Raw genomic sequence first — 11,604 nt, 5'->3', positions numbered from 1 at the left:
CATATACGGAGGAGCTTTACAAGACAAAACTATACATTAAATTAATTTTGAATGGTGGGAGTATGTGTGAGATCTTAATTGATCGCAATTTCTATCTCATCCTAAGACATCAAACTATACATGTGGTCTATGAATATCCGAACTAAGGATACATCGTAATACGAATGCATATACAATGCTCAACAAGACTACAGTGTGAATGTGCATTGAATTGTATCCTTTCAAAACCATTAGCATCAAATGAACACCTTTTTCTTGAATAGTAGTTCTCTGGACCCGAAGCTTCATTAACAATAACGTTGGTGATAGTACGATGCTCAAACAAGAAAAGAAAATTACATCCCAGACCCTGTCATTTGCATGGGGGATCCTAAACAGAGAACGAAAAAACACAAACGGGTTCAAAACGCAGCTCTGGCGCAAATCAGCCCTGCCGCCATGGGATGACACCACTTAAAATTACAGGTCCCCCACTGTCGCATCTCCAATGACCGAGCTTGCCGAAGATAGGATAAGTGCCTCTACAACATTGATGCAATGCCTCCCTTTAAGCATGATGGAAGGAGGAGGAAGAAAAGGAGTCGCCTCATAGCTCCAGCTGACCTTTCCTCCGATCAGAAGATTCACCGGAGGTTATAAGCAGGCGTCGTTGCTCCATCACAAACATCGAAGAAGTAACATCAGTCTCTAGTCGACCAGAGCATGAACTCATCGTCTTCCCTTCTCTATCCGATCCCCATCACCTTGATGGCGACCCAGGAACAGGAAATGAGAAGTAAAACCTCCATATGAGGGATGTAGGCGAGCTTATTTTTGGGGAATGTCGTCGTTTCAACCCTTCAAACTCATGGCCACGGAGCATCGCAAACCACCACACAAGCTTGAATATTACTATGACACACTCTAGGTAGGCATAACGCCAAATGTCTCGAAGACAAACGACCTAGACCTAGTAATATATACATGGAATCTCCCCCAACCACCTCTTCCGCTCCTACTTCGGTCGACATCATCCACGAAGAAGAAAGGGGATCGGGGCAAGGCCTTGCACATGAGACAATTTCAAGGGGATAAGCATGGAATATGTGTGTGTGTGGGGGGGGGGGGGTATTCCCTTTTTGGCATCTCGAATAGTACCTTACATCTTAGCTTGTTGTGTTCCATCACTATTGTTGTGACTGCATAGACTCCACAAACAACTCCTTCCCCCACTTATTGTGGTCACTACCGACTTTGCTATGCCATTGCTTCTAGGTCTTGCCAGTTGTATCGTCCCACCTAGCACTCGTTTAGGACAGTGAGGTCCATCGTCGAATGCCCGTAAGCATTGAGCCTAGGCATCCGTACTTTACAAGCAACGGAGAAACATACTCACTTATGGCAGCGCAAAAGGTGGTGCATCATAAAGTATCCTTGCAATTTGAAACTCATTATCTCCATTAGGTCAAACACCAATTCAAATCAATCAAAAACAACCAAACCTATTTGAGATTTTTTTTATTTTTAAAAAATGTTGATTGGCTCAGATATATAGTTGAGCGTTAATGAGTAAGTTGCGCAAAATCACCACATTTAGGACCAGGGTTACAGTAAACCCCCACTTTTTCAGGAAAAAAGTTTATGCCCTCGTTTTTTAGGGCCATAAAACAAGCTGAATAGCCCCCAAAACAACATTAGGCCGAAAAGAACATGGCCCACACGAGCGCCGCGGGCCAGACCATTTACTAAAGGGGCCGTGCCTGGGCCTGGGGGCGCGGCACGCGGGCCGGCACGGATCGGCCTGTTAAGTAAACGTGCCACGCCAGGCACATTTAGACTTGGGTCGGGCCGGGCCGGCCCAGATGGCCAGCTACGTCTGAAACGCAAAAAGAAGCCCCAAACCCCCCAAATCCCTGCCTTCGCTTCTCTGGAGACGGGTTGCGGCGCCGGCGACGAGGCACGGAGCGAGATGGCGAGCTCGGCGCTGAGACGATCTCTTCCACGACGCCTGCTCACTTCCGACCCATCATCCGCCGCAGCCTCCTTCTTCCGCCGCTCCTTCCTGTCCGGTAAGCACCCCCAGCCCCTCCCTCCTCTCCCGCGCAGTATTTCCGACATCCGGACCTAGCTCACCCGTTCTCCATTCCGTCACAACCAAAACATCGAATCGAATGGAGCCGGGAGAGATCTAGGTTTAAATCAAACAGGAATTGATGTTTCAAGTCCTCTAGCGATGCTGTTTTTGTTTTTCTCACACGCCGGTTTGCTGTGAATGTTGCTTCGCAGGAGAGGGCGCGGGCGAGAGTGCGGACGACTTTGAGAAACGTCTGTTTGAGTCAGATGACAAGTCATTCTTCGGGAAGCTCGATGGGGTTGGGAGCTCCTTTGGAAGACACGGCACGGGCTCTGGAATGGGTGCTTTTGGTCGGCCCGAGTTTGGTCAGAGGAGTAGTAATGGTGGGTTCATGGACGGTTTCGATTCCTTGAACGATGGCATGAACGAGAAGTTGGACGACGCGGCCCGCACCTTTCATATGACGGAGGAGGTTGAGGATGATGACTACGATTTCAGGCCAGATGTGAATTACAAGCGTGGCTCGACTTACAATGTCCGGGTAAGAGGGATAACTGTTTGTTACTTTGGTGATTCAAGTACTATTTGAGAGATCACAATTCCTTTGCAGTCTTGAGATTTAGTCTAGCATATACAAGTATTCAGGAAGTGTGTCTAAATGTGTAAGCTAGATTCTGCGGAATTAATATATTATACCACACGGCGTAGTAACTCTTTTGTGGATAGATGTTTGTCAAAACAGAATGAAATTGCTCGTCTGATCCAATATTGCCCCAAAACCACGAACCACCAGAAGATATTGTTAGCTATCTAAATACTCCCTCTGTCCCAAAATGTAAGATCATTTTTGACACTATGATGATATTGTCAAAAATGATCTTACATTTTGGGACGGAGGGGGTAACATTTATCATTTAATCATGCAAGCATCCGTCTGTTATCTACTGGAATGGTACTCTTCTAACACCAGATTTTATTCAACTCTACTGCATACAGGATCTTGACCTTACAAGACCTGCAGCCCCAAGGAATCCTCCAAGACCTCAGTTTGAAACGTCTACAAAGGAGGTTTTAAGGAAAGCCGATTTTAGGGTGAGTTAATCTGCTTGGCAACCTATGCAAACTGGCCACACTTTTGTTTAAAATTATAAATGGTACTCCCCCTGTCTCAAAATATATGAGTGTCAAAAAACATCTTATATGGAGTAGATTTTACAGTACTTTGGCAGCTTTTAGAGTCTTGAACTATTAGCCGGTATAAAGTTCAGGGATACTATGACTATGGTAATATAATCCCCAAATATCTGTGCTAATTTGTCCAAATATCTGGTGACACTACTCTAAGCTTGTGAGGATTCTGGCATTTTCTATTGATGCTTTCTATCGCTGTATTTGAATGTAGCAATTATTAGCAAGTTCAGTATAGTTAAACTGACGTGTTGCTTATTATTTGGTTGATTTGAGTTATTGCCTCACATTCTTCTATCTTTGTAACTCGATGTTTTAGATGCCAATACTGGAGCACAGCAAGTATCAAAGCCAGATTAGGATGTTATATGGGCATAAAACATAACGTTTTTTCCTATTTTCCTTACTTATTTCCGAAAACCACTCATGTGTTACCACATAACCCCTGCCTACTTCACATTCACAAAGTTTTCATACGAGTCTACTAGTCATAGGTTTCTATCTTGTTAGTTCTATCGGAGACCGGTATGGAACCCACTATGAGTATATATTCAGGTATGCTTCTAACTTCACCTCACGCCATAAACGGAATCCCTATGATGAGCGCAACTGTATTTACAAGTTCAGTAGCCTGACTGAGCTTTCTCCTCAATATGGATGTGGTGGTTGTTTATAAACTCCTTGAAAATGAGACAGACTTATTATTGCAACACCTGCATTATAGAAGAAGATGGACAAAATACCAATCAGCACAAACAAAGGTTGAAACTTTTCAAGAGCAAGACCATATCACTACGCAAGTTCTGCTAGCCTACAACCCAATGAGCACAAAGAAAACTTGCAGCAACCATAGCCCGAATCTTCTCAAGCACAACAATGAACTTGTTCCTCGCCAAACAAAAAATGACCTTGTGGTATCCTTAGTTCGTGTTGCCTAGAGCTTGTTTATCAGGCTTGTTCTATTATTGATCTCTCAATTCCAAAATACATATTGCTGAAACCTTCTTGAAGAACAGACACATTTGTTTTGTCCTGCATGTCATGTGCTTGGCAATAGGCACCATCCATACCTTCCCCTACGAAAAACTAAAAAATGTACATGTATTGACAGCTACAAGCAGAACTTTAAAAGAAAAATATTCGAATCTTGGCATACAGTTGACATCAGCAAAAAATAAATCTTCCTTTCCGGTCGCAACTAACAAAATAAAAACTCTTGGGGAGTCTGTAGAAGCCTCTCACATGGTTATTCTTGCTGCCACATATGGCAGCATAATGGAACTAGTCTGTTAGAATTGAGCTAGTTTGAAACAGCAAGATTGTGTAATTGAACTCTGGGTGTGGGGGTTCACAGGGAACGAGGCACATGAACAAATTGTGCACTCCGTTGCAGAACATGGGATATATTTTGATTTGTTAAGATAAGGTTTCAACCAACAATTAATCCGTCAATATGTGGTTTATCCGTTTATGTGATACAAAGTTACAATATAAGTACGTACGTTTGAATCAAACTGATGACATGTCACTAGATTTGAATTCGGACCTTGTCTTAACTAATAAAAATACTGCCTACATTTTGACAGTGCGAGTAAAGGGTAATGGTGTAAGTTGGTAAGATGTAAATGGGGTAATGTTTTGGTTGGAAGTCTGCCACTACCAATTTTTGTAAATAACTACCTACAGATAGCGGCCTTTATGCATGTATACGTAGTTTTCGAGAGGCCAACTTTGATCTGCTTCATACATTTCGATATCTTGAGCTATTACAATTGTCTTGAACAAGTTGCAGTTTCTGATCACAGTAATTATTCCTTGCAGAATGTTAGATTCCTTTCCAACTTTCTTACAGAAGCTGGCATTATCATCAAGAGGAGTCAGGTAATAGGGTACTTTCTTGGCTTTTATGTAAGATAAGAAATATTGGGTGGAGAGGTTCGTGCCTTCCTGATATATAATATAAATTCAGATCGTGCTTTCTCAGATTGTTGCCAATAATGCATATTCTCTTCTTCAGAGATGAATGACACCTTTCTTATAAAGTGGTGTCAGATTTCAAGTACCAACTGCCCTTTAATGTATTATGTTTTAAATGTTACTCTTATGGAGCCATCAGTTTATTTTGAATGATGCCCTTCACTGATGGTGCTGCTGTTGAGGTGTTCATTGTTCATGCTCGTCGAGCACAAACGTTTTCATGCTTAATCTATATTATAATTAAGGTGTGATATGTAAGTATCATCTCTGTCAGTTTTCAGGGTCAGCCTCACAAACGTGTTCATGCTCTTCACTGATGTATTTCCTTGCCCATTGTCGTTCTAACTTATTTATCTGCTCTCCAGACCAAGATAAGTGCGAAAGCTCAGCGCAAGGTTGCGAGGGAGATTAAGACAGCGCGTGCGCTGGGACTGATGCCTTTCACGACGATGGGCAAGAAGCCGTTCATGTTTGGCAGAAGTGCAGAGGAGGATGCTTCAGAGGAGGAGTATGGGTACGACTTCGTCGAGAAGGATGCTGGGCCTGAAGACGCCGTTGCCGATGCCGATGCCGTGCCCGATGTGGAGACCGCGTAAACAGTCTGGGCGTTGTCGCCTCTACGAGCTTGCCCAATTTGCAAACTGCAGATGTCTAAAAATGCAGCGGCCGACGACTTGAGGATATTGCGACGAACTGTTACTTTGTTCTTTGTTCTGAAGGAGATATGCCCTGTGCTCAGTTATCCTCATTTTCAGGTTCGCCTCTGAAAGAGAATGTGCGGAGCACATAATAAGCATATGCTCATTTTGCTTATGGTTTTAGAAGGAGATATGCCCTTTTGCTCACTTTGCCCTGTGATGTCGACCTGCGCGAAAAAGGAACGTGCACCAGCAGCGCGCATATTTATTTCCATTTCGCTTTCGGTTAGGTGACATGTCGGTGTGCTGTTGGTTGCACCTCTCAAGTGTCAATCATCATAAATTGGGTGTCGGGGTAGAGCGTTTGCAGCATATTCGTGTGCACTCTACGAATATGTGGTGGAACTAAACGGGCAAACAGTTTCAGGGAATAATGGTACGTACTCCCTCTGTATCGGCGCATCAGTCATATAATGAAAACCATATACTAATTCTAAAACACTTAGACATGATGCATTAACTCAATCAACCAATAACAGACAGGGGTATGTTTTCGGTTACTTAGAGTACCTAGCACAACATGCAGTGGTTAGTTCATTGCATGCAAAAGTATAAATTAGCAAATAAACACTAAATTCTCTCGTTTTTTCCTCCACCTTGGTCGTGGTGCACAACGTAAGATGACTTATGCACCGATACGGAGGGAGTACTACATAATTCCAATTTTTTAATTTGCTTTAATTTTCACCGAAAAAGTATCCAGTGATAGGACTTTTTACGTGAACTACGTACCGTGGCATTAGCACACAAAATTCAAATCTAAATGTCTTCCGAAAACCAAAAAACTCTCTGGATGTTCACAAGATATATAAAATGTGATACACTCATGCACATGGGAAAATGAAAATGGATAAATCCAAAATGAATAATGTGTCTACAATCCCTAAAAGTATCTGTTTTTGTTTTTGTTTGGTTAGCTATTCATAAGAAGGTTTTGACCAGAGACAATCTTCTTAAAAGACAACACGTGGATGATATTTCTTGCCTTTTCTTTGGTGAACAAGAAATTGTCCAACATTTGTTCTGTGATTGCATTGTGGCTAGAAATATATGGATATATATTGCTGACATCTTTGGTTTCTCAGCTGATATTAATCTTTCTGTTATGTCCAATTTGTGAATTGGGAATAACAAAGAAAGTGTGTCTGGTATTGCTGGGGTTGTTACCATGCGGAGCTTATGAACATCTCGAAATGATCTCTGTTTTCAGGGTGTAGTGTGGAAGGATCTCCGGACTATTCTGGGAAAAATAAGTCTTCTTCTTCGTCAGTGGATCGTCTTGTCCTCGGATCGCCAATCAAAGTTGCTGAAGAAATGCCTCCAACTGCTGGACCGAAAAAGAGGGGAGCTTCTGTGGATTGCTTGGTAAGGAAGAAGAACAAGGGCGTCAGGGTAGGCACCATGGCTTCTTTTTGAGCGCTCACTCCGGCTAATAGCCGATGTGTTGGGGAACACAGTAATTTCAAAAAAAATCCTACGATCACGCAAGATCTATCTAGTAGAAGCATAGCAACGAGCGGGGAGAGTGTTGTCCACGTACCCTCGTAGACCGAAAGCGGAAGCGTTATGACAACGCGGTTGATGTAGTCGTACGTCTTCACGATCCGACCGATCCTAGCACCGAAAGTACGTCACCTCCGCGATCTGCACACGTTCGGCTCGGTGACGTCCCACGAACTCTTGATCCACCTGAGTGTCGAGGGAGAGCTTCGTCAGCACGACGGCGTGATGACGGTGATGATGAAGCTACCGGCGCAGGGCTTCGCCTAAGCACTACAACGATATAACCGAGGTGGATTATGGTGGAGGGGGGCACCGCACACGGCTAAGACAATGTCTGTTGTGTCTTTGGGGTGTCCCCTGCCCACGTATATAAAGGAGGGAGGAGGAGGAGGCCGGCCCTAGAGGGGGCGCGCCAAGTGTGGGGAGTCCTACCAGGACTCCCAAGTCCTAGTAGGATTCCCCTTTTCCTTTCCGGAGTAGGAGAGAAGAAAGAGGGAAAAAGAGAGGGAGTACGAAAGGGCAAGGGGGGGGGGGGCGCCGCCCCCTTTCCCCTAGTCCAATTCGGACCCATGGGGGGGGCACGCGCCTCCTTCCCTTTGGCCTGCCTCCTCTATTCCCGTATGGCCCAATAAGGCCCAATACTTCTCCCGGCGAATTCCCGTAACTCTCCGGTACTCCGAAAAATATCCGAATCACTCGGAACCTTTCCGATGTCCGAATATAGCCTTCCTATATATCGATCTTTACCTCTTGACCATTTCGAGACTCCTCGTCATGTCCCCGATCTCATCCGGGACTCCGAACAAACTTCGGTCATCAGATCACATAACTCATAATACAAATCGTCATCGAACGTTAAGCGTGTGGACCCGGGTTCGAGAACTATATAGACATGACCGAGACACTTATCTGGTCAATAACCAATAGCGGAACCTGGATGCTCATATTTTCTCCTACATATTCTACGAAGATCTTTATCGGTCAAACCGCATAACAACATACGTTGTTCCCTTTGTCATCGGTATGTTACTTGCCCGAGATTTGATCGTCGGTATCTCAATACCTCGTTCAATCTCGTTACCAGCAAGTCTCTTTACTTGTTCCGTAATGCATCATCCCGCAACTAACTCATTAGTCACATTGTTGCAAGGCTTATAGTGATGTGCATTACCGAGAGGGCCAAAGATATCTCTCCGAAACACGGAGTGACAAATCCTAATCTCGATCTATGCCAACCCAACAAACACCTTTGGAGACACCTGTAGAGCATCTTTATAATCACCCAGTTACGTTGTGACGTTTGATAGCACACTAAGTGTTCCTCTGGTATTCGGGAGTTGCATAATCTCATATCATAGGAACATGTATAAGTCATGAAGAAAGCAATAGCAATAAACTAAACGATCATAGTGCTAAGCTAACGGATGGGTCTTGTCCATCACATCATTCTCTAATGATGTGATCCCGTTCATCAAATGACAACACATGTCTATGACTATGAAACTTAACCATCTTTGATTAACGAGCTAGTCAAGTAGAGGCATACTAGGGACACTTATGTTTTGTCTATGTATTCACGCATGTATTAAGTTTCCAGTTAATACAATTCTAGCATGAATAATAAACATTTATCATGAAATAAGGAAATAAATAATAACTTTATTATTGCCTCTAGGGCATATTTCCTTCAGTCTCCCACTTGCACTAGAGTCAATAATCTAGTTCACATCGCCATGTGATTTAACACCAATAGTTCACATCACCATGTGATTAACACCCATAGTTCACATCGCCATGTGACCAACACTCAAAGGGTTTACTAGATTCAGTAATCTAATTCACATCGCCATGTGATTAACACCCAAAGAGTACTAAGGTGTGATCATGTTTTGCTTGTGAGAGAAGTTTAGTCAACGGGTCTGCCAAATTCAGGTCCGTATGTATTTTGCAAATTTCTATGTCTACAATGCTCTACAGGAAGCTACTTTAGCTAATTGCTCCCACTTTCAATATGTATCTGGATTGTGACTTAGAGTCATCCAGATCGGTGTCAAATCTTGCATCGACGTAACTCTTTACGACGAACTCTTTATCACCTCCATAACCGAGAAATATTTTGTAGCGACCAGACCTCAAATGGTCTGTGCTGCTGTGCACCAGTGTCATCCCTGGATCAGTAATGCTGACACGCACAGTACAAATGGAGGATTTATAACAGAGTAGCAATCACACACTTATTACATCGAATATCTCCAAAGAGATTAAGTATGATAAATATGGCTTAAGGCCATCTAAATACGATAACAGCGGAAGACTTGGAAGATAAGTGAGTCCATCAACTCCAGCGGCATCACTGAGTATAAGACCACAACCTAAGGCACCTTACTCGTCGTCTGAAAAGTCTGCAACATGAAACGTTGCAGCCCGAAAACGGGTCAGCACATAGAATATGCTGGCAAAGTAACACATAGAGAATAATGAACAATAATAAGGCTATACTACATGCATGTATGGCTGGTGGAAAGCTCTATGGTTACAATTTTGCGAAAAGCCAATTTTTCCCTACTGCAAAGGAATAAATTTTATTTAGCTATCTTGGTGGTTGTTAAACATTGAGAAGGTACCTCCAACTCAATCCCAATTAAGTGTCATCATTAACCCAACAAAATTAATTAAAAGTAACATGGTGATGAGATTCAAATGATAATCCAGGTACTAGATACTCAAGTTGTCCATAACCGGGGACACGGCTAACCATGATTTGTTTGTACACTCTGCAGAGGTTTGTGCACTTTTCCCCACAAGACTCGATCGCCTCCGCTTGATTCTCGCACTGCATGATATTTGAGAAACGGATGACCGAGACACAGTCTTTCAGGAACAATCACTCTTTACTCTGGGTGGACCGGTACACCTACTTTCCCCTACATCTGCTAGCCCACCTCTTCAAGAGATCATGTAACCTACTCAACTATGCTAGAGCCCATAATAGCTTGTGGCTGCACACGGAAGTTTCTAGCATGAATAATCTTATGATCCCTTTGAGCCTGGGTGGCGGTCCTTATACAAACAGACAACACTGGATTCTCCAGGTGCCTCAATCCACCCAGATGTGAGTTTTAGTTGCCACCTTAGGTAAACCATTATTAAAATCTCACATCTGTCATGAATATCACTCAAACCCAATCCACGTCTACGAGCATAGCATGGCAATATAATAGCAACGTAGAAGTAACTCCCAAGGGTTCGGTAAGAGAACAGGTAATAGGTACTACCTCATCAACTACTTCCCAATACCCACATGTTATCAATCCTACTCATGCAATGTTTGAGGGTTGAATCTAATGCATAAAAACTGGGTATGAAAGGGATATGATCAAAGTGTTACTTGCCTTGCTGATGATCCGCGAAACCTAGCGATTCGAAGTAACAAGCGGCACACTCCGGGTACTCTATCGCAAACAAACAAGCAAACAATAAGTACTCATCTAATGCACAGGTAAAACTCGAATGAAAGATCCAACCAGAAAGTTCAACTTAAGAATTCCGGTTTGCAAAAAGAAACAACTCGAACGAAGCAACGAAAGTCAAACTGCGAAAGAAACAAGCTTCGTTTACTAATCTGGATCTAGGTCAAATTTTACAGTAGCAAAAACTTGTTTGAGTAGGTTAAACGGAAAGAGAATTTCGAGACGAAACTCTAGGCGCTTGAATCGCCTGATTCCGATAAACGAGCGAGAAGTTAAACAGAAACGAAGATTCGATCAGAAATCGAATCTGAGATAATCGCGGAAAAATCCGACGAAAAAGAAAAACGGACGAACGGTTAAAGAACGGACATTCGTTAACAGAGAAAAACCGACGAACGCGTTCGTTAAAACGAACGGTTCGGTGAACGTTCACAAAATAACAAAACCGAAAAATACCGATCTAGGGTTTTTTTTAAAACGAACGGTTTTTTTAACAAAAACCGGCAAACGAGGCGAGGTGCGGCTACCTCGGGGACGGGCTCCGGCGGGTCTCCGGCGACTCCGGCGAGGGGCGGCGGGGCGGCGGGGCTCGGGCGGCTCGGGGGCGAGGGGCGGCGAGCGGCGGCGGCGAGTGCAAGGCGGCGGCGGCGCGGGTGCAGCGGGCAGTGGCGAGTGCGGCTCCGGCGGCGGGGTGAGAGGAGGAGGCAGGGGGGGT

At 43.8% G+C, this 11,604-nt stretch overlaps 1 protein-coding gene across 1 annotated transcript; it reads left to right on the top strand.

Annotated features, from left to right (window-relative positions):
- The first annotated feature begins 1,818 nt into the window (after positions 1–1,818).
- Positions 1,819–6,063, top strand: LOC109773679 (uncharacterized). Its single transcript, XM_020332389.3, has 5 exons — positions 1,819–2,048; positions 2,266–2,594; positions 3,050–3,145; positions 5,063–5,122; positions 5,584–6,063. The coding sequence occupies exons 1-5, from the start codon at positions 1,949–1,951 to the stop codon at positions 5,812–5,814; spliced, it is 816 nt and encodes a 271-aa protein (XP_020187978.1). The 5' UTR covers positions 1,819–1,948; the 3' UTR covers positions 5,815–6,063.
- The last annotated feature ends 5,541 nt before the right edge of the window (positions 6,064–11,604 follow it).

The sequence above is a fragment of the Aegilops tauschii genome, chromosome 1 (genome assembly GCF_002575655.3).
Source record: "Aegilops tauschii subsp. strangulata cultivar AL8/78 chromosome 1, Aet v6.0, whole genome shotgun sequence".
NCBI lineage: Eukaryota > Viridiplantae > Streptophyta > Magnoliopsida > Poales > Poaceae > Aegilops > Aegilops tauschii.
This window is presented reverse-complemented; position numbering and strand designations above follow the sequence as displayed.

Coding starts and splice junctions, on each gene's coding strand:
- LOC109773679 (XM_020332389.3), top strand. CDS start 1,949: ATGGCGAGCTCGGCGCTGAGACGATCTCTTCCACGACGCCTGCTCACT. Junction 2,049..2,265: donor CCGCCGCTCCTTCCTGTCCG/GTAAGCACCCCC, acceptor GTTGCTTCGCAG/GAGAGGGCGCGGGCGAGAGT. Junction 3,146..5,062: donor TAAGGAAAGCCGATTTTAGG/GTGAGTTAATCT, acceptor TATTCCTTGCAG/AATGTTAGATTCCTTTCCAA.